Source organism: Vipera ursinii, assembly GCF_947247035.1.
Source record: "Vipera ursinii genome assembly, chromosome: 1".
Lineage (NCBI taxonomy): Eukaryota > Metazoa > Chordata > Lepidosauria > Squamata > Viperidae > Vipera > Vipera ursinii.
The window spans coordinates 51,138,420-51,162,418 of record NC_139512.1 but is presented as its reverse complement, the minus strand read 5'-3'; the positions used below and the strand labels follow the sequence as shown (position 1 = coordinate 51,162,418).

Here is a 23,999-nt window from a genome sequence, read left to right as displayed (position 1 = left end):
TGTTGCTTTCAAGACCATTTTTTGCCAGAAAGATGATTAATCTCTAGGGGGAGGTAGGTTCAGGAATCTTAGCTTACCGAAAACAATAATTGGTGTCCAGTGCTCGTTTCTTTCTCTGGCTTCTCACAGCTGAACTCCCAAGACGATGTGGCGGCAGCATCATCAATATCAGGTGGGGGTTTTGCAGATCTTTTTGCTTCTTCAGACTCCCCAAGTCCCCACGGCCATGGCTATCTTCACCATCTATCCCTGAGAAATGTGGGCAAAAGGGAGACATCAAATCTCATAGTTGCTTCAGAACTGCATTAGGAAACCTTGGAATCCATAAAACTATCTTTTGTAAGGACTGTGGCTTTACCAGATTAAATAAATCTGACAGAAAATCCTGAAGGCCATTTGTTTTATAATTTGCAGACTGATGATGGAGATCATTTTAATCTATCCCTTGATATTGCAGTCAGTTCTGAATAGGCAAAAGAGATACATTACTTAATGATGGATGACATCTGATAACTGGAACTGAACAACATAAAAAAATGTCTGAGATACAAAATTCATCAATACTATTCACAGGGCAAGGCCCAAAGCCAAACACTTGCCAATACTGAGATTACAAATTGTTGGCTCCTTATGGTACTACAAACCATTGCTAATCTCTGTGCCCACAGCACAGCACAGCAGAGATGAGTTTTTGAAGGGATGGATGTAAACAGATTTACCAAATTGTATATTTAACTCAGTAACACAGGTACTTAGCAGTTTTATGCCAGTTCAGCCATCATAGGTGTTTTGTGAAAACACTGAGAATTCTATTAAGAGATATCAATTTCAAACACAAAGTTTAGAGATCTTGAAAAGAGGATTGCTCTTAAGGTCATCTGTAAGGATGACTATCACTATCTATCTATCTATCTATCTATCTATCTATCTATCTATCTATCAATCATCCATCTATTTCTAATGTAAATAAACAAATATCTGACAATTGCTCATAGAGAAGCACATACACACACATTGTTATGTAAATTTAGGTGAGTTATTTTACTTTCCCCTCTGGTTTCATTTCTGTCACCTTTGAATTTGATCTCCAGCACCTCATGCAGATTCTCCAGAATGTCACCATTGGATTGAAAAGTGTTACATGGGCAATGGACACTAATCTCCAGTCCCAGATTAGATTCTGTAAGAAAATGAATTAAAAAAAACACCCTTACCAATCAATCTTCTTGAAAGCAAATAATGATTCAGCAATTTCCTTTTCCCCCCATTAATTAAATTTGTTAAGATTGGAGGTCCTGAACTCCTGTTCCCTCCAGATTACAAAAGACTGGAAGGAGAGACTGAATTATATATATGCAAATCATACCAGATTCTGACCAGTAGTAGCTCCATATTGAATTTTCTGTCCTGTTCTGGATTGCTAATTTGAAATTATCTCAACCTTCAACAAAAACAAATTGTGGCCAGGGGGGCATTTGCCCAGGTTCGCCTGGTGCACCAGTTGCGCCCCTATCTGGACCGAGATGCCCTACGTACGGTCACTTACGCACTCGTTACCTCCCGTATAGTTTACTGCAATGCTGTCTACATGGGGCTGCCCTTGAAGACCACCTGGAGGCTCCAGCTGGTGCAGAATGCGGCCGCGCAGGTAGTGATGGGAGCATCCTGATACTCCCATATTACACCCCTCCTGTGTGAGCTGCATTGGTTACCGGTTGCCCTCCGGGTGAGATTTAAGGTGTTGGTACTTACCTTTAAAGCCCTACATGGCCTAGGCCCGGGATATTTGCAGGACTGTCTACTGCCGGGAACGACTTCCCATCGCCCAGTGCGCTCACACAGGGAGGACCTCCTTAGGGTGCCGTCGGCTAGACAATGTCGGCTGGCGACCCCCAAGGGGAGGGCCTTCTCTGTGGGAGCACCAGCCCTGTGGAACAAACTCCCCCTTGAGCTCTGGATGGCCCCGGAACTCCGGTCCTTTCGCCACGGCCTTAAAACATTCCTTTTCCATCAGGCTGACCTCGACTGACAGGGATTTTTAAAATGTTTTTAACTTATTATTGGGGCTGCTAGTTTAATTCTTTTTTTTAACTTTTGTATTATTGTATTTTTATTGTTGTTAGCCGCCCTGAGTCCTTTGGGAGATAGGGCGGCATATAAGTCCCAAAAATAAATAAATAAATAAATAAATTATGGTGAAGTTTGGGAGCAGACAAGGGATGACCAGTGGATAGGCTGGACTGACCTATCAACTTTTGACAGGAATCTTAATGGGTTTTGCCATAATAGTTTGAACCTTAAGTGTAAGATAGTTTTCAGTCCCTCAAAGAAATTAGCAAGTCCTCATTATTTTATTATAGGGCTATTGGTTAAAAAAAAAGATTTGCCTGAATGATGTGAATAAAACATCTAGAGATCTGTGACACCCAATTTCAAGATTTCCATTCCTTAATTCAGGGGTGTCAAACTCAATTTCATTGAGGGCCGCATCAGCATTGTGGTTGCCCTCAGGGGGCCGGGTGGGCATGGCCAGGGTGGGCATGGCCTACTGGGTGGGCGTAGCTAGAGTGCATATGGCCTACTGGGTGGGCATGGCCAGCTCTACATCGTTCGCATCAAGGGTGCCTATGGGGGGCCTGGGCAGGAGTGGGACAGATCTGAGGGTCTCTGGCAGAAGGAGAGTCTCTGGGCCAGGGCCAAGGCAGTGGGGACCGTTCCCTCACTGTTTCCAAGATGGCTTCGTGGGCCACATGAAACCACTTCGCGGGCCGGATCCGGCCCCCGGGCCTTGTGTTTGACATGTTTGACAATTAAGGCTTAATTGTTTGGAAGGAGCAATACCACAGAAATCAGTAAATCTTTCTTCCAAATAAATAGAGAGGTGGCTGTTGTATTTTTATTCAATATTGTACCTTTTCCCAACCACATTCTATAAATGAAACAATTAAGCAACTTTCCTGTTGGAAGTCTAAACCACTAAACCCAAAATCCAGCAAGAAAAGACCTTCTGTACTACAATTAGGATGTATATGGGAAATGAATATTCTAAGTTTACATATAATATGTGGACACTGCTTTGCATTTAACTGTCATGAAATCTGAACATTCTTGGCAGAATTATTGGAGATAGGAAACATGAGAGTAACAAGCATATCTCTTGTAGGCCGAGATTGCTGTCTGTGGCCAAAAGCGTAGTCTGAGGCTCAAGCCTGAATTTTAGCACCTGTCTAGTTTTTCAAGCTAGCTGCAGCTGCTGAATCTCACAGCCTATGTTTTGTTCTATTATTCTTTGCTGAGTGCTAATCTCTGTAGCAACTGCTGTGTTGCATTAAGCTATAAGGTTCCAGGGTAGGACTTTGTCAATTTGTATCTCTCAGTGTTACCACCACTAGGACGTAGGAGAAAAGATCTCCTGAATTTGGGCATACCAACAAGTCAGGCACATGATCACTATCCTGCTAAAATCATTCACCTGTATCTCAGTTTTGGCGTCTGCCCAGATGCTAATGTTCCTGTGAACCTCAGCAACCAAGAAACTAATTTGTAAATCATGGTATGATGTGTTTCTCATTACTAAGCATATAAGAAAAAAAAACTCCATATAAAAACAATACCAGAATCAATTCATACCAGACTTCTCCAATCCAGATTTTCCCAGTGTATTGGACTTAACTCTTATTGGCCATGATAGAAATTGCTGTCCAATACCTATGGATCCTATTAAGTGGAGAAAGGCTGGTTTCCTATATGTCTCTAAGCAGGCACATGCAACTTGATAACATAGAGCAGACATGTCAAACACAAGGCCCGGTTGCTGGATCCGGCCCGCGAAGTGGTTTCATGTGGCCCGCGAAGCCATCCTGGAAACAGCGAGGGAACGGCCCCCACTGCTTTGGCCCTGGCCCAGAGACCCTTCTCCTGCCAGAGACCCTCAGATCTGTCCCACTGCTGCCCAGGCTCCCATAGGCACCCTTGATGCGAACGATGTAGAGCAGGCCACGCCCACCCAGTATGCCATGCCCACCCGGCCCCTTGAGGGCAACTGCAATGCTGATGCGGCCCTCAATGAAATTGAGTTTGACACCCCTGACATAGAGGAAACTTACTTACTTTACGTGCCACTTACCTCTATGCAAAAGCCATTCACGGACAGTCTCTGTGACATCAAAAGACAGCCATTCAGGAGAGCCCCGTGTCAGTACATTTCGGCCACTTAGGTACCGCTGCTTTGCAATATGCTCATCAGGTTTCAGGATCTACAGAAGCAGATGGCATAAGGCATTGTTTAGTTCACAAAGGACAGTTACTGGATTTCCCCTGAGAAGATCAACAATTCTGGGTAAGAATGGTTGAGTTATTGTATTTTTTTTCTGGTTTTCTGTAATATATAAAATGTCTAATGTGATTTATCCGAAGAATTTCAAGCCTTGTGTCCCAAAGGAAGAATTGAGTATGACAGGAAAGCATGCACATAAAAACTGACATAGGGGATGAAGTTACAGACTGAAATTAAGAGTTAAGTCCAATGATTGGGCCCATGGTTTCACTAGAAAACTACTTATCAGAACCATTTCCCAATTCTCCTGACTGTGAAAGATACTTATGCTTCAACATGAAGGGCTTAGCTTCTCATATACTACTATAACTATGAATTCTTAGAACAATAGTAGCCTAGAGACTTAAATTGCTTTATATCTTCCTAGAAGTGTGTAAGCACTGGCCATGAACTGAAAGAAAGCATAGACAAAAGCTATGGTTCAAAGGATTAATACTTTCCAAAATTATTAGTAGGGCATCTAGCTTTCAAATCCATATCACCAAGGGCTCAGTTCTGGGCCCAGTGCTCTTCAACATCTTCATCAATGATTTGGACAAGGGGATAGATGGGGAACTCATCAAATTTGCAGACGACACCAAGCTGGCAGGAATAGCCAATACTCCAGAAGATAGGCTTAAGATACAGGAGGATCTGGACAGACTCGAACACTGGGCGCTATCTAACAAAATGAAATTCAATGGTGAAAAAAGTAAGGTTCTACATTTAGGCAAGAAAAACCAAATGTACAGGTATAGTATAGGTGATAGCTTGCTCAATAGTAGTAACTGTGAGAGGGGTCTCGGAGTCCTAGTGGACAATCACTTAAATATGAGACAGCAGTGTGCTGCAGCTACCAAAAAAGCCAACACAGTGCTAGGCTGCATTAACAGAGGGACAGAATCAAGATCACGTGAAGTATTAATACCACTTTACAATGCTTTGGTAAGGGCATACTTGGAATACTGCATCCAGTTAAGGTCACCATGATGTAAAAAAGATGTTGAGATTCTAGAAAGAGTACAGAGAAGAGCAACAAAGATGATTAGAGGACTGGAGGCTAAAACATATAAGGAACGGTTGCTGGAATTGGGTATGTGTAGTTTAATGAAGAGAAGGGTGAAGGGTGACATGATAGCAGTGTTCCAATATCTCAGGGGTTGCCACAAAGAAGAGGGAGTCAAGTTATTCTCCAAAGTGCCTGAAGGCTGGACAAGAAGCAACGGATGGAAACTAATCAAGGAGAGAAGCAACCTAGAACTAAGGAGAAACTTCCTGACAGTTAGAATGATTAACAAGTGGAACCAGAAGTGGTGAATGCTCCAACACTGGAAGTTTTAAAGAAGAGACTGGGCAGCCATTTGTCTGAAATGGTATAGGGTTTCCTGCCTGAGCAGGGGGTTGGACTAGATGACCTCCAAGGTCCCTTCCAACTTTATTATTATTATTATTACTATTACTATTACTATTATTATAAAACTTTTATTCATAAAACATGGAACTCAGTCAACAGAACACTCAAATTTACTGGCACTAATGGTTGACACGGGTTGCTGCCAGCATCCTAGGTATCAACCACGTATCTTCTTAAAATGTAAGATGTTCCAAGTAGCGCAGTTTTTTGTAGCTTTGCTGGAGTTATTGCAGGAAGCTGGGTATCAATGGGTATCACTGTTACACTGTGGGTATCACTGTTACACTGTTACACTGTTTCATCCATAATCGTGCAGTTTCAATGGCCAGGTTGTTGTTGTTGTTGTTGTTGCTGTTGTTTTTATTATTATTATTATTAATCGCACAATCAGCCAGATGTTCAGACTAGATTTGGCATTTTTGTCTACCTATTGAGTCCTTACCAAGGACCTGGGATAGGCAGATGTGGATGTTTGATGGTATTACAGATATCGTTGCAGGATGGAAGCAGTTCCTAGTAAGGCCACCTTTTGCAATTGACTAATAGCGAATTTGTCAATGCCAATGGTGTTCAAGTGGTGCTCCAGTTTTTTTGGTTTGCACCCAAGGCGCCTATTACTATTGTTACTACCCTTGCTTGCCTTTGCCACAGTCTTTCTATTTCTATTTGTAGGTCTTTGTATTTTGTTATCTTCTCCAGTTCTTTTTCGTCTATTCTGCTGTTTCCAGGCACTGCCACATCTACTATCCAGACTTTTTTGTCTTTCTTATCGACAATTGTTAAGTCCGGGGTGTTATGTTGCAGGTGCTTGTCTGTTTGAATTCTGAAGTCCCAGAGCAGTTTAATTTTATCATTTTCTATGACTTTCTCTATTTTATGATCCCACCAGTTCTTGCTTACAGGCAAATGATATTTTTTGCAGATCTTCCAATGCACCATTGTTGCTACTTTGTCATGCTGCTGCTTGTAGGACAACCATTTGTCTGAAATGGTATAGGGTTTCCTGCCTGAGCAGGGGGTTGGACTAGATGACCTCCAAGGTCCCTTCCAACTTCTTCTTATTGTTATTGTTATTGTTGTTATTATTGTTATTATTATTATTATTATTATTATTATTATTATTATTATTATTATTATCAACAACAACATCATCTTCCATTCAATAAAGGTGCTGTGAATAAGCACAGTGCTCAGAAATGATTTCTGATACAGCAATTCCATTCGATATTTTCTCACTTCTCAATCTGGATTACAACAGTGGAGAACTAAGATAATGTAAGTGACTAACAGTGTGGTCTTTCACTTCTACTTAGGAGTATGTCTATTTGTTTATATTTATTTGGTTGTTTAGAGGGCTGCCCAAATCCTAAGTAACTCTAAGAGACAAACAACTAAAAATCAATTCACCAAAGAAGCAAATACCAAACAAGAGAAGAAAAAGATACAGAAACAAAACAAAACAAAGCCCCAAAGGGGACTCCACAATCCTGTACACCGCCCTGAGTCCTCAGGGAGAAGGGCGGTATAGAAATATTAATAAATTAAAATTAAAATTAAAAAATCTTGTCCCCAGACTTGAGAAAACAACCAGATCTTCAAAATTTCCTGAATGACATTTAAGACATTTTAAGTCATAAGAGGGAATCTTTCGGGGGGGGTGGGGGGAACCCTTTATTCAGTTGGCCTTTCTCCCAGATATATAGGCATATTCTACAAGGCAGATATCGAACTAGTGGATAGCGTCTGTATTTCAGGATCAAACATTAGAAACAAGGAGTCAAGAAATACACTGCAGGCTAGTATTTATTAGAGCAGTTACACCAGTCTTGGAAAAGATATTGAAATGTCATGATGTTTCTATACCTACCAAAAGCAGAATAACCCAATCCATGTGCCTATGACGCTCTGTGGAAGAGAAAGTTGGACTTTGAAGAAACAGGATAAGAAGAATATTTATGCTATTGGACTGTAGTGGTAGCAAAGACTTCTGAGAATACCATGGATTGCCATGAAAGCAAACAAATAGATAACCAACAAATCAACCCAGATTCTCACTCAAGGATAAATGGCTAGATTTAAAGTATCCTATTCTGCCACATTATATAAAGATCCAGCTCTTTGGAAAAGGCTGTAATGCTGGGAAAGGTGGAAGGAAAGAGAAGAAGAAGACCAGCAGCAAAATGGATAGACTCAGTTACAATGGCAATGAGTGTGTTATTGGAAGACTCGAAGGACCAGGTTAGGGACAGATCATCATGGATAAAATCTATTATGTGTTCGCTAAGAGTCAACAACAACTTGATGGCAGGTAATCATTCAAATAGGAATCAGGATTGCTGAAACTGAATCAAATACTTAATCAAATGGATTTCCTTGATTTAAATGGAGAGATTTCGAGGTGCCCTTATGCAAAGTATTTATTTTATGTTGCCGGATTATAATCACTAAAAGATCTAGAGCAGGGGAGTTATCCAACTAGAGGACAATCAGTTAACATGATCAGGGGATAGACAAGGTCATGGCTCAAATGCTGACCACTGCAACCTTGCTGCTGCGTGTCCTGTCTGTCCCCTGCCCACTATGTTCCTGGGATGGCCACAGAGAAGCTGGTGGCTCAACAGGCTGAAAACCAAGTCTGTCTTCAGTTTGCAAGGGAAAGACGGACTGGTGTTTGACCATGCAATGAAAGGAGTCTTCTTCACCCAATAACCATCCCTGCCAGTCTGCTTCTTTTATCCAACACCTGCTCTATATGTTTCTTATTCACAGAGGGATCTGCCTATGGGCTTCTCCCCACAGAAGATTCACTGCTATTCCCTCGGTTTGGTCTAAAGTCAGTGGTGGGATTCAGCCAGTTCGCACCAGTTCGGCAGAACCGGTAGCTAATTTTTTGTTGCCCAGGCCCAAACTGGACTTGTGGAAGTGGCATCCACATGGAGAACCGGTTCTTCACATATTTGAATCCCACCACTGTCTAAAGTTACAACACCAAGAGCAAATCCTCCATTCTCAGGCCAGCAGTGCAAAGTTCTAGAGTCATTTGCACAAAATGAGGAAAGACAAACTCTCTTGATTTCAAAGAAAAAAAGAATCAACTGTTTTCTACAAACCAGATCAGATTAGTTAGATCACACCCTTGGCCTGTCCTTCTCCTTTAAATGTTAGTTATTGTTGTTTTTACTTCAAAGAACAATTTGTTTATATGATAATAAAAGAAAATGGCAGTGTTCTAACCGGTAGCTCAAAAAAATAAGAGGCAAGATGGTAGCTGCAATTGTGTTGAATGCCACTATATTGATTATATCCCCTCCCCCACCCCACTGGAATTCCCTTGTAGGAAATTAATATGCTTCCTCCTTCCAATTATTTTGCCATAGGCAGCATTGTCAGATGAACAATTTCTAGGCACTTTTTAAAATGCCATTAAATATTTTTAATATCTAATCCAATTGTCCCAAAGGTACTTTTCAAAAGTTAACCGGACTTTCTTGGGTTTTTAGGTATTTTAACATTAATTTTTGATAAATTTGCCTTATCTTATCTCTTTTTATTAACATATAAATCTCAACTGCTCTCTTAAGCAAGGGCCAAGAAGCAAGGATCCCACTTGAATGTGTCTTTCAACTTCTTGCCAGTTTTCCCATTGAGTGCTTATGGGGAGCCAGCAGAGAATGTCAGAAATTGAGATCACATAACTAACTCACTGCAATGGACAGAATTCCAAGGACCCATTATAAATCCTTCTCCTTTAGTGCTGTTGCAAGTTTGAACAGTCACTGGATAAGTGGTCATAATCTGAAGAGAAATATACATTCTATGTACACATACATTAACTCACAATACAATGGAGAACTTAATTTTAAGTAATTAGTTCAAAACTGAAGCTGTACTATAACTAATACTTTGATGTGAATTGCAGTGATTCTTGTTTTAGTCTTATATAATACTCAACTTTATATTTGTAACCCTGACATACTGTACTAAATGGTAATACCGATAGAATTTTTATTTTAGGGTTTTTCCACTATTTTAAACTTTTAAAATAATAGAATGTTAATAATTTTTAATCATACATTCCACTGAAATCTACATTAAAATTATACAAGATTACACAAGATCAAGATTTATAACATTACAATAAAAAGTAAATTATTTTAGGTTACCAGCACTTAGGTTCGTGTTAAACCTTCCTTGAGCCCATAATTATGCTGTATAGTTTGTTTGTTTTTTCATTCTAGGGTTCCTCAGCTTTATCCTTTCTGCTCCCACATTTTCTATGACCCTATTCTAACGTATTACTCTCTCTCACACACACACACACAAACAAAGCCCTTGGAATATTCAAGGAAAGCGCACTATGTTATTAGTGCCTACAAGGTATCTATTAAAGGCACCACAGTCTTTGCTGTGAATGTTAGGGTTGGTTAGTTGGCACTGGTTGCTGTTCCTTATGTGAAGTAGGGGAGGCAAATTGTGGCAGACAAGTAGAGTGATAGGTTTAGCTTTGTTTAGAACTTGATCTTGGGAGAAGGGAAATTTTCAGAAGGGAAGAAGGAGCTCCCCTCTCCTGATTTACCAGAAACCCCTAGGCCATGTATCTCCCCACCCAATAATATTCTTGCTTTCCAGATACACAATGCAAACTGTCCACAAAACCTGCAAGGGGGCATTGCCTTGGAAGGGCAGAACTCTTTCACACCAGCCAGTTATCCATCGACATATCATAGGACTATCCATGAGATTCCCCCACATAGTGCATTGGCATCCACACTAGATAGTTGTGCATGGGATCATCATGGGGGCTGCTACCAACAGGTGGGGGGAGGGGTGCTGGGATTTGAAGCATTTCCACCTCCTGGCAGAAGCAGTTAGCAGCTGTGTTGGCTTGCTGAACCGTGAGGAATCCCTGCGCAGTATATTGGCAGCCGGCTGACACGCTGTACAGTGAAAAACCAAGGGGAGGGGGACACCAGTCCAAAGTGGCCAATAGTTGCTGGAGTGACCCCTTTGCTTTGCATCATTAACTTAGTATGAGCCAAAGTACTAAGTAAGTGAAAATAGCCTGGTTTCCAGGGGAAGGTAGAAAACCCACATTCATTCTCAGTTCAAAAAAAACCCTGACATCAGCTGGTTTGGGCTAAGATTGAGAAGGCTGCATACGTGTATGATGTTTCAAAATGGCCGTCCAGGCATTTTCAAGATGAATGTAGGAAGATGTAACAAAATACAAGAGAAGTCACTCTCTAGGTTTGCACTGCTGGGTAATAGATAACATGGTTATTGATTTATTTGGCATAGAATCCAAGCCCATAACATGGCTTGTCTATAAAATGATGAGATGGATTTCCAAATGCTAAGACAACCATAGCCTTGCTCATTCTCCTTTCATCACATCCCTGCCTTCCGTAGGGCGGGAGGGGGGGAAACTCTACTGAAAAACAAAGCTTTTCTTTAATGGATTAGACACCAGGGAGGAAAGGTTAATACAGACAGTCCTCAACTTACCACCACAATGGAGCCCAAAATTTATGTTGCTAAGTGAGAAATTTGTTAAGTGAATTTTGACCCATTTTACAATTTTTCTTGCCACATTTGCTAAGTGAATCACTACAGTTGTTAAATTAGTAACACGGTTGTTAAGTGAATCAGGTTTCCCCATTGACTTTGCTCGTGAGAAGGTTGCAAAAGGGGATCACATGACCCTGGGACACTGCAACTGACAAAAATGTGAATCAGTTGTCAAGTATCCAAACGTAAATCACATGACCCTTAGGATGCTGCAACGGTCATAAGTGTGAAAAATGGTGATAAGTCACTTTTATCGGTGCCATCTCTCACTAAGCGAACTGTTTAAGTCGAGGATTAAGTCGAGTACCTATATTCATGGACCAGGGCGTGGGGGAGGGGGAAATGGGGAAATTGGAAAGAAAGCAAAAATGTCCACTAGAAACAGGAGCTCCTATCTTGAGGTACCCTGGAGGCCCTGCTAGGAAGTGGGATTACCTGAAAGAGTTCAATACGCTGCTCCGAACGTTTGGAGCTGAGGTTTGGCAAGCGAAGGACCCGAAACTCTGCCCGGAAGAGGCTGGTGATGTTTGTCTCTGCTGAAGACACGTTGAAGCGGAACATGTTGGAAGTTACTCCTTTGGGGCACAGCGGCAGTTCATCTAAGAGAAAATGACAAATGAGTTGGAATGGCATTGAGGAGGGAAATTATAATCCAGCCAGGATTGAAAGCATTTCATTTATTTATTTATTAAATTTATATACTCCCCACCTCTCACAGTTTGAGATGACTATATCTACCAGTAGGTACAAGAATTGAGGCAGAGTTTACCCCTGGCTAAATTGAAATGATGTGCATAAGTTGAAAAAAAAATCCCCCATCTCTTCCGAAATGAATGTGGTACGTACATAGTAGTTCACCTGAAGATTGTTTAATTGTTCAATTAAAAAATGCTAAATTAAAATGACTCAATAAAATGTATTACTTTACTCCTTGGAAGTACTTTCTGCCCAGATGCTGTTCCTTAGACAGATTAAAACAATTAAGAGCAAAAGAAACATTGGCCTAGTATGAATCAATTAAGAGCAAAAGAAACATTGGCCTAGTATGAATCAATGTTGGTTACCTTCAAATATCCATCTTTGAATGATTCATCCTCTAAGCTTATTAATAATTTGGTCCTATATATTCAGGACAAGGAACAATCTTAAACTGAATAAAGAACAAATGTTTAAAGTCACTGTAAAGGATAAATCAGCAAAAACTGGCCTATCAAAATCCAAAAAATTATTTTAAACACGCATTGTTTTCAAACCGGTTCTCACCTAAACCTACCAGGAAATCAGTCATTTGGTGATTGTTTTTACAATTAAAATAGCTGGGTTCAATCTCTTAAAGATTCACAAGTCAATTAAACAAACAAACAAACAAATATCAAAACCCAGCAGAGAATCAAAAGCCCCTTATTCAGTAGTTTTGCCATCAAATTTTGTTGGTGCAATCTTGAGGAAGCCCTTGGACAACACATGACATGTAATATTTGACACATCCCCTTTTTCCATGACTAGTCATAGATGCATTAACACACTTTTAAAAACCCTACATTGCACATAGTTTGTTCTCTATTGCAATTCTTGTATGTCCCTCACCTCAAAAATGGTAGGAAGCTCAAAATTAGTGACATGATCAGAGGGGACTCTGAGGTTATCTCCTCTTGATCTATGTTATCAAAAGCTCCTGAAAAATCCAAGAAAATCAACTCCCAGTAGAAATAATTCATCAAGACCACTGGAATAGATTGAATGCCAATTCATAGGTCATGTTTAGATTGAAATAAGTTTCATTAATCTTTGTCCCAAAGATGGTTTTTCATGAGATAAGTGGACTTTCTTGTTTTTCTTTGAAGACATTTCGCTTCTCATCCAAGAAACTTCTTCAGCTCTGACTGGATGATGGGGAATGGAAATCCTGCAGACAGCTGGTCATTTGCATTTTTTAGAGAGTCGTTGATGACACCTGGAGGCTTATCTGTGTCTCCAGGGTCACCTGAGTAGTCCAAATGGGTGTAGAGCCTTCTTGGAACTGTTAAAAGGACTGTGTTGTAGACTGGAGATAGATGGTGTCAGATCCTTCCCCCTCTGTTGAGAGAGAGCTGTTCAATTTTGACATAGATGGCCTCTTTGACCCGCTTTAAAACCAGCAGTCCTCTCCGTCCAAAATGTGGACTTTGGTGTCTTCGAAAGAGTGGCCTTTGTCTTCTAAATGTAAATGGACTGCTGACTGTTATCCTGATGGGTTTGTTCTCCTATGTTGTGCCATACTTTTATGAAATTGTTGTTTCGTTTCCCCAATGTACAGATCTGCACATGGCTCACTGCATTGTACTGCATATACCACGTTGCTCAGTTTGTGCCTGGGTGTTTTATCCTTGGGGTGGACAAGCTTCTGCCTTAGTGTATTCTTGGGTTTGAAGTGTGCATGTATTTTGTGTTGGTTGAAGATCCTCCTGAGCTTTTCCAATATTCCTGCAATGTGTGGAATGACTATGTTGCTTTGTTTATTGTTTTCTTTGTCTGTTATGGAGGAGCTCCTGCTAGGTCTTTTTTGAGATTTAATGAAGGGCCACTCGGGATAGCCACACGTTCTGAGGGCTTCCTTGATGTGTTTTATTTCTTTTTTCTTTTCCTTCTTTGGTGGTAGGCAGGCCTTCAGCTCTGTGGTGTAAGGTTCTGATAACTCCCATTTTATGTTCCAGTGGGTGGTGTGAATCAAAATGCAAATATTGATCTGTGTGATTGGGTTTTCTGTAAATTTCATCGTTAAGGCTTCTGTCTTCTTTAATATATACAGCACAGTCCAGGAAGGCTAGACTATTTTCCTTAATATCTTCATGGGTGAATTTGATGTATCTGTCCACCAAGTTGATATGTTTGATGAACGTTTCCAATTACTGTGTTTTGATCTTGACCCAAGTATTGTCAACCTACCTATACCAGTGAGTGGGTGGAATTCCTGTGAAGGAGTTTAGGGCTTTGGTTTCTACCTCTTCCATGTAGAGATTGGCCACAATGGGGGACACAGGTGAGCCCATGGCGCAGCCATGTTTTTTTCTATAGAAACCTTCACTGTATTAAAAATAGGTAGTGGTCAGGCAGAGGTCTAGCATAGCACATATGCAGCCTGGGCTGAGGTCGGTTCTGTCACCTAGGGTGCTGTCTTGTAGAAAATGGTTTTTCACTAATGTGACAGCTTCAATTGTTGGGATGCAAATGAAGAGTGAAGTCACATCATAGTAAACTATCGTCTCATCCGAGTCCAGTTTTATTTTACAGATCTTGCTGGCAAAGTCACGTGAATTATTGATGAGATGAGTGGTGTTACCAACTAGAGGAGCTAGTATGGTAGTGAGATATTTTGCAATGTTGTAGGTGACCGAATTGATGCTGCTAACTATTGGTCTCAGTGGTGTTCCTTCTTTGTGGATTTTGAGGAGTCCATATATGGATGGCGTGGCTTCCCCAGGTTAAAGACGGTAGCATTGTGGCTTGTCAATGGCATTGTCCTTTAGTAGTAGTTGCAAGAAATCAATGACCTTTTTCTTGTAACTGCTGGTGGGATTGCTCTTCAGAATCCTGTATGTGGCAGTGTCCTTCAGAAGACTGTTCACCTTGGCCTTTTAGTCATCTGTGTTCAGGATGACTGTGCATCAAAGAGGTAGCTTTAAAGACTCTCTAAAACAGACATGTCAAACTCGCGATGTCATGTGACGTCACGCAATGTATCAGAGCTTTATCGCCATTGCCGGCAATGGGATGGGCATGGTTTCCCGGTGACACATCCGGCCTGCAGGCCAGCAGTTTGACACCCTTGCTCTAAAAGAATGCAAATGACCAGCTGCCTGCAGGAGTATAAATCTTTCCATTGCCCACCATCCAGTCAGAGCTGAAGAAGCTTCTTGGATGGGAAGCGAAATGTCTTCAAAGAAAAACAAAAAAGTCCACTTGCCTCGTGAAAAAGCATCTTTGGGATAACTACAACCTGGATGACAGAATCTCCATAGACATTAATCTTCGTTAGTTCCAAGTGCTTCCTTACATATCCTAGTTGCTGTGCTTCGTTTTCTTCCTCTGTCTTCTCTACAGAGGCTTTGGTATTTTTCACAGAAGTTGACTTCACACCTTAAGCCCAAAAAGGAGACCACCAGGAGAGGGCTAGATTGAGTTTTTAATTCCTCAACTCCTTGCCCACACACACACACAGACTACTCCCCCGAGACCCAAAACATAGCGCTCTCTGCTGCTTTTGACAAGAAACAAAGATGTAGTACTCTGGGAAGCCTGCCACATGGTGTCATGTGGACAGGAGCCACTGGATATTTTTTTATATTTTGGACATATATATACTCCTGTCCTAGCGATGACGTGTTAGGGAGGCAGGGAGTGGAAGCGCAAAGATCTAGTTCACCTGTCATCATTTGGAACCAGGATGTGGGACTGTCTGCTTTTCTATCAGAGCGAAAGCTCGCCTCCTTCTGCTATCTTGCTTCCTCTGCAGGGCTAAAGTCCTGGAACAAGACAAATACTTTCAGCTATCTGGTGAACAGTTTGGAGCCAGGGCTATTTCCTGTGTGTGCCGTTTGGAATTGTCTGTATCAGCGCCGAAACCTCAATGGAATAAGACTTGCCCCACTTCCTCGGGTGGCGGGCGGGGGTGGGGGGGGAGGATAATGGGTTTGGCTCTTATGTTTGTTCTGAATCACCACCTGGCAGAGAGACAAAGCCAGGAAAAAGTTGAATACTGGCCGCTTTTGAAGACATGGGACCAAATCCATCATCCAGGCAAGGGAGGAAAATAGCACAGATTTCAACGGCAGGTCTCTGCTTTCACCAGGGTTAAGTTGCACTCTTACTTTCTTCATCATGATCTAACTTCAGTGGTGTCTCTTGGAATCCAGATTGTTTGGTCCCAGGAGATGAGTCAAAACAACACTTCCTTCCAGGGAGTCCACAGCTCCTCACTCTAAGCAAGATCCTACCTGGTTGAGTCTGGGTTAATCTCAGTAATCTCTGCTCTTACTGCCTTTATCTTGGCCTGAAGTTTCTCTCCCTGCCTATATACACTGATTTTGCATCCTGAATATACTCGCACAGATCTTTGGCTAAATTTCTTTCCAAGACATACAGTACTTCAAATCAAATATCATTTCCCATACTGTAAAATAGAGAACTTTTGGGAGGTTGGGCCATATTTGGGATTTTGTAATCACTTTCACAAAATAGTTATTCATAACATAACTGCCAGAGTGATATGGGAAATCACAAATCCCCTGTTAAGTAGAGGTTAGATTGTTGTGTTGTTCCTGACATTCCCTCAGTAGCATCCAGGATATCTCTATTATCCAATTGGGCTGCAGGCACTCATTACTTTGGTTGTGTAAGAACATCCACAGTTCCCTCTTCTGATCAACAAAATATAACTCATGATTCTTCTGTGATTAAAGCTAAATCATTAACAATGTTGACAGCTTTCCCTTTCTCTGTACCTTAAGATGTGCTTCTGACAATTGTTGCTATTGGCACGGATCCTATATTTTTATGAAACAGTTTATCTCAAATTAAAGTATGGAGACATTTGCATCGTCATCTCATCATTTATTGCAGCTTGTTAGACATAGGAATCCCAAAGGTCATTCATGGGTTATTTTTTCCCAGTTGCAATATTTGAAAACTTGTGAAAGGTATATGTTATATCCATTAATTGTTTTGCTGTCTCTTATGTAGAGCTTTGCAAGTTTCCACCAAATTCCTGGCCAATTTGTACCAAAGAACAGAAGAAACAGAACATATAGGCAAAATATGCTATTTCCCAAATAATATTTCAAGCAACTCTTCCTTGTGTTTTCATTTATCTCCTGCATAACAACATTTCTTCAGGTAGTTTCTATATGGATCAGAAAAAGAATTGAGTAAGTAACTAGAAAGTGCCAACTTTACTGAACTAAAACTCCTACGATCCCATTTAATATGACCATATTGGTTAAGGATGGGGAAGGTATTTTTTTATCCTTCAGGAGGCACTTGTTCAAGGATATGTGCCTCAAAATATGACTACACAAGGAGATGTGAATGGGGCAAAATTTAAAAGGTGGTGGCAAGCTTCAAGCAATATTTTCTGTTAAAGAGTTTGTTGACTGATTACTTTCAATAATTGGATCCTCCCCAGACCTTCCAAACAGGGCAGTAGGGCGTCTTTCAGCTAAGGTTGATGAAATCTAAGCCAGCACAGGAACAATAGAAGCAACTTTTGAGACTGCAGTGGTTTTCACTGCAAGCAACTCCGTAAGTTGGCTGAATTGAGCAAGTTATAGAAGCATCTTGTTCTACTGGATACTTCTTTTTCAGAACAGAATATGAAACACTGCAATTAAATGGTGGGGGTGGGTTAGTTATATTTGTAACTAAACTCAAATACTGAATAATTCCATAATCCTCCTACGATATTCTTAACATAAATCCACATTGGTTAAGCAATGAACCCCTGAAATTTCTCTCACTGAGGAAAAATGAGGCAAGCATATTTGTATGCCAGAGTCTAGGACTACTGCAATACTTTATTAGCTCCTCTTTTGTTATTACACTACCACAGTGAAATGCTGAAACTCAGAAATATTGTTTTAAATTTCATTTAGCTTCAGGGCATTTATTGTTTTTCAACTTCGGTGGCTCCATATTTCTACTATTTCATAGCAAGAGACAGCACAGATGTACAACATCTGTATCTTTGTTTTTTTTTTACCTTTGTGAAGACCACTCAGAATCCTCTTTTCCTCTGATTTGCTGTAATATCTGTTTTATTATGTATCATTTTCATAATACCCTCAGCATTACGAAGAAGCTACTATGTCAACACTCTTATGTTGACACTTATTTGTGTCCACATTTTTCAACTTAATGGATTTCTTGAAGGGGAAATAATGTGATGATGTTTTTTAAAAAAGCAACAACTCTGTTGGGGTCTCTCACAAGAAAAGGCATTTTTAAGGGTTGCTGCTCATAGGGTTTCATAGGCTGAGTTTCTAACTTAGATCCTTGTTGCCTGGGTAAAGACTATGCTTTCAGATCTGAGATTGCACCCAGTGCAAAGAAAACCAAGGCTCTGCCTGGAAAGGCACCAGCACCTTTTTGATTTCCAACAACAGCGTGACTGCAAAACTACAGTACTATGCCCATCAAAATATACAGTCACAATAAGGAGCTGGGGGGTAAGGAATTTTTTTTTACAGTTTTGCAGAACTGGCAAAAGGTTTAAATGGCTGAATGACCAAATTTTCCAAATATTTTCCTTACGGTTCCAACTCTGCTCCTGAGTGCAGGTTCAATACTCATACGGATTGCCGATCACTGAACGATTTACTTCATTACGTGCAAAGCAGAAACCAAATCTACCATGCCGGTTGTGGCTGAATGTACGTTAGGTATTCTCTGTAGGAGAGAGCTTCCCCAGCATCTGCAGTGATTGCTAGTCACATATGGAACATATTAATATATCTGCTCCGTCCTTCAAAAATAATTTTGGCTTCAAAGCATCAGAACACTTTTTGCTCCCTCAGTCTTGAAGTACATTGCTCCCACCCACTCATGTTCTTTGTTGCTCTCTCCCCCCCCCCCCCGCCCACCTCCTACTTCAGCTTTGTAGATATCCTTGGTTCTTCTCACACTGGCTGGATTTGGGGATGATGTTATTCCAAGACACTGAAACTGGCTTACTTATTACAAATGCTAAAAGTTTTCTACCAAACATGATGTTTGAAATTCTTGGATTCAGAGAGGCTAGCTGCAGGCTTCCAAGAGGCTATCTGTGTCTGCTCAGAGGCCAGCCCAACTTCCCTGAGTAAAAACGTATTTTCGAGAAAGGGTGCAGAGATCGCAGCCTGAATTGTTTGAGTTCTCACCCTCATCGCTCAATCCATCTTCTGCCCTCTGTACTCATCCCCAACAGCCAAGAAGATATTCCTGCCATTCTTTTCTCTTGTGGCCTTTTCTACCCCTCCCTCCAGGATACTTGGCCATGTCTTCCCTCTCACCTCCCACTCAGCTCTGCTGTTAATCCAAGAGCCATGAGGACACCTAATGGCAGTCAAGGAAAAAGGAGCTATGGCCACAGCCTTTCTCCGACTCTTCCATTATTAGAAAACCAGTCTTGAGCGCACTAGCAGAAAACAGGCTTGCTAGAGATAGGTATTAACAAATCAATGTACAAGTCTGCTTGGCCCACAATTTCATACATGAGTTAAATCTGCATGCCACTTCTAAAGTCAGATACACTTTATTCTCACATTCAAAATGTTCTCTCCACATCCAACACATAAACATTTATGGTTATGTTGAAAACACATCTACATTTGTCTTTTGTATTTGCTGCTATACACAGACATGGATACTAACACAGACAGACACAAAAAAATATTTGCAAAGATCACTTCTGCATCTAATATATGTCCAGGCAATCAGCTTTGATAGTGTACGCATACAAGTATACCCTCATCCATTTGCATAAATATCAGTGCTTGGCAGGCACTCACCACACACTGATAGACAATGCCGCAATGAACAGCTATTGCCAACTTCTTGGCCAGACAAGATTCTGCATCCTAAGAGGGGCAGGGGGACTACTTATAGGGATAGATCTCTCAAGAGACCTGGCAGAGAAATGGCTCTTTATTTTTGCAACCAGGAATTTACAAACAACTAAGCAACTGCAGAGAACTCAGACTACTGTGCTTTGGATTCAGATCTAAGCTTACACGAGGACCGGGTCATTTTAAGGCAACAAGAACTCAGATGTTGTCACCGTCTTTTCCACTCTAGAATCTTAACCGCTTGGTGACTTTGCCTTCCTCCTCTTCCTATTCCCAAGAGGGGATGCTGTGATTTCCGCCCCTCTTGAATAAATGTTCAGTAGGCAACGTCTCCCACCTCTTCCCACTCTTTAAATGGCTCTCCGGGAATCCAGAAGGAGCAGGGACTTACTGTGTTCGGGAAAGCCCTGGATCATGTCAAACTTGTGGATCTCTTTGGCGTAGTACTCGGACTCCGAGTTGTCCTGAGAGCAGCCCTCTCCTTCTCCTCTTCCATCTCCTCTAGTAGCTCCCGAGTGCTGTTATACAGAGCCAAGACTTGATAGGGCACGTGGCTTCGCCCCACACTCTCCGGAGGGCTGGTTAGGCGCAATTTGCTCAGGATTTGGCCCCGGATGGCCTCTATCCTCTTCTTCTTGATGTGCTCCAGGTCCAGCGTCGTGCAGGAGGAGAGCGACAGGCTGACGGTGGCCAAGCTCAGGAGCGAGAGGAGCAGCAAAGTCCCGCGCAAGTGCATCTTCAGGCGTGGGGCAAGAGCAGCGGGGCAACTCCGCAGGGAAGCGCGCGGGCGGAAAGGCGCGGGCGGCGGACCGAGCAGATCCTGCAGTCTGGCCCTGGGCGAGAAGGGGCATGAAGGATCTCCCCGCCGGCCTCGGGAGCGGGTTGGACTCCTAGCCTAGGAAGAACCGCCGGCCGCTCTCCAGGCAGAGGAGAAAGCGGATCGGCGCCCGGCCCCAACGGGGTTCCTCTCCATGAGGGCGAGGGGGCAAATCGGGCCGGGGGGAGGGGGAGGGACGAGCTGCCGGCTTCACCGCCTCGCCCGGGCTCCCAATCCCGCCGCACGGCAGCTTCGGAGCAGGCAGACGCCCGGGAGACTCCGCGGGGATCGCGCGGGTCAGGGGCCGAGAGCGCACTTGCGCCGGCCGCTGCGCCTCATTCCTGCGGCTTCGTCGCCGCTCGCCATGCCGGTGGGGACTGCGCCGAGACGGGGGTCCCCCCCCTCAAGAGATGCGCCCGAACCGCCTTTGCCGTTCTTCCCGGCGGGCAGAGCTGCTAGCGGTGCCCCCTTGGCCGGCTTTCGGAGCTGGTCCGCCGTCGCCCGGCTGCCCCAGTTTCTTCGGGCAGAAGCCGCCTCTTTTCTCCCGCCGAGAGCCAGCCAGCCGTCCCGCTCCCCCCCGACCGCCGCCGCCGCCGCCGCCGCCGAGCTCCCCCTCGGAGCCCTTCGCCGTCGCCTCCTCTGCCTTTTCTCGACGCAGGCGCACTGCCTGCTTCTGTTTCTCTCGCTTGAAATTTTATACCTCCCTCCCGTGACGTCTTTGAGACCGGGCCGGGCACAGGGGGAGCGACCGAGGGCTCTCCCTCCAAGCCAGCCTTCGCGTCCAGCGCAAGGCGACGGGGCGCTTTCCACGCTGGGAAGGCGGGGGCGCTGCGGAGCTTCGGCTTCCCAGCTTCGACCGAGTGATCAGTAGGAGCTGAAAGGCGAATTGTATCAGCGCGCTAACCGCTTTTCTTTCTTTCTTTCCTTCCTTCCTTCCTTCCTTCCTTCCTTCCTTCCTTCCTTCCTTCCTTCCTTCCTTCCTTCCTTCCTCCCTCCCTCCCTTTCCTTCCTTCCTTCCTTCCTTCCTTCCTTCCTTCCTTCCTTCCTTCCTTCCTTCCTTCCTCCTTCCTTCCTTCCTTCCTTCCTTCCTTCCTTCCTTCCTTTCTTTCTTTCTTTCTTTCTTTCTTTCTTTCTTTCTTTCTTTCTTTCTTTCTTTCTTTCTCTCTCTCTCTCTCTCTCTCTCTCTCTCTCTCTCTCTCTCTCTCTCTCTCTCTCTCTCTCTCTCTCTCTCTCTCTCTCTCTCTCTCCCACACACACACTTTTTTTTTAAGAAGAAAAAAATCCAGGGGCGTGAGATAAAAGTAGGGCAAATTGGTCGGAAATTTTTCGAGGTGTCTCGATTGCAACCGACGTCCTCGAAGCATCCCAAGCGTCCTTTCTGCGCTGTTTTTTTTGCCATGATCTCGTGATCACCGGTGGTGTCAACAAGTGGAATCTATGTGTTGGCACACCTGTATGATCCTGCACTCGGTCATTCCCCAGTACTAAAACGCTTTTGATGAACTGAAATGATTCGACCCCGCAGCTATGCTCAAATCTAAAGCTTGGTGGAATGATTTCTTCCAAGTAAACCTGGCAGATCGGGTGAATTCTAACGAAGACCCTCGCTTTTAACTATGGCTTGAATATATTGCGAGGTTACAGCGCCGAAAAGCTCGGTCTCATAGTTGCTGTAACAGCGTCGTGACAAAAGACGTTGACCCTGAAAAAAAAGAGAGAGAGAGAGAGAGAGAGAGAGAGAGAGAGAGAGAGAGAGAGAGAGAGAGAGAGAGAGAGAGAGAGAGAGAGAGAGAGAGAGAGAGAGAGAGAGAGAGAGAGAGAGAGAAACAATTATGCTGTGTTTTTGAAGAGCTGGGTGTTCCCTCCGGTTTTGTTTTGTTTGTAAAGTATTGGGAATGTGAGGTTGCGAACTGATTTAGCAAGCGGCTTGGAACTACCGTGTGTTCTGTTTTTAATTTAATTTTTATAATTTGTAAAATCATCTTTTGTATTTTTTTTAATTTTCCCCCATCTGGTTCTCTTAAGCATCTTTAAAATTAACAATAAAAAAGAACTATGCTGTATGTCGTGACCCCGCCCCACTTCATTAATTTTATTTATTACATAAATCACTGCAGAATAGAAATAAAGTGCAGCCAGGCAGCGAATAATGCCCCCTGGTGGACAGTGCTCTCCTCACTTTTAGGAGAAGCTCCCCTTGGAATGGTTTTCAAGGAAGCTTGTTCCTGAAACGGAAAATGGATTAAATATTTTGGCATTATATCGTCCTCCCCTCCCAGTTATTTCCAGCTTCCAGCTGTTAAACAGTATCTTGCATCTTAAAGCTAAAGTGTACCTTTCTTTTTTATAAACTATATCTCTTCCTGTGACAACCTATTTCCAGTTTTATTTTAGTGGCTCTTAGAATGAAAATATGCTTGTTGGAAATATGCCATTCCTTGCATCCATAGGTAATATTTTAATTGATTTACTGTTAAATATGTACTTTACTTTTCTATTACTGAACAATATTCAAATATAAAATATAGCAACCAAAGTACAATAAAGCAATAATAGTTCTTTAAATGTATAAAGAGGAAGAAAATAGAAAGCAGCAATTTAAATATTTAGAAAATAAGGAAGTCATCCTTTCTCATAAAGATTGAGTCATTAGTGTCCAGTGAATCCAATTAACATTATATATACCAATAGTAACAGCTACAAGAACATGCACTGATCAACCTTCACTATCTGTATGCTGTAACAAAAAAGGATATTTTGTGCAAATTGCTCTACAATGAGCAAAAATTGTATAAGAGTATTCATGTGACTGCTTTGCCAGCCTGTACGTGCACACCTAGCATATAATTTCCAGCATTGCTTTTTATGGAAAAACAATTACTTGTATGGAAATTTTTTCTCTGGGGTTCAATCTCTTGAAAATTAAGCATTTGGTTCAGGGAGAAAGACTTCCTCCATCTGAAACCCAAACGAACAAGCCTCTTAGGCATTCTCTTTTTCTTAGTTTTCTTAGTTTCTAGTGTTACTTTAGACTTAAGTTTAAATTTAATTCTTCGTTTCCTTAACATTCGTAGCTTGTCCACTTTGAGACTCCACAGATCCCTGACTTAGAGACCTACGAGTATCTGCAGTAGTTCTTTCTAAGACTGAGCAATGCTTAAACACGTGCCTTGCTAGCACCTACGTAATTGAATGCTCCAGGGCGATAGCAAAGAATACTGCACGGTCAGCACCGTCACTCGAATCCTCCCAGCCAGAAGAACGCGGTCCCTTTAAGCGGAAGTCGTGGTTGCTATGGACGCTTAAAAG

The 23,999-nt window shown here is 42.4% G+C and overlaps 1 protein-coding gene across 1 annotated transcript in view; it reads right to left on the bottom strand.

Moving 5' to 3' along the window:
- The window catches only part of TGFB3 (transforming growth factor beta 3), a 29,263-nt gene extending 7,923 nt beyond the window's left edge, over positions 1–21,340 (bottom strand). Inside the window, 6 exon segments of the mRNA XM_083349096.1 lie at positions 78–249; positions 1,073–1,180; positions 4,127–4,256; positions 11,733–11,896; positions 20,265–20,354; positions 20,357–21,340. Of these exon segments, the coding sequence (XP_083205222.1) occupies positions 78–249; positions 1,073–1,180; positions 4,127–4,256; positions 11,733–11,896; positions 20,265–20,354; positions 20,357–20,609 (917 nt within the window). The 5' untranslated portion in view covers positions 20,610–21,340.
- Between the last annotated feature and the right edge of the window lie 2,659 nt (positions 21,341–23,999).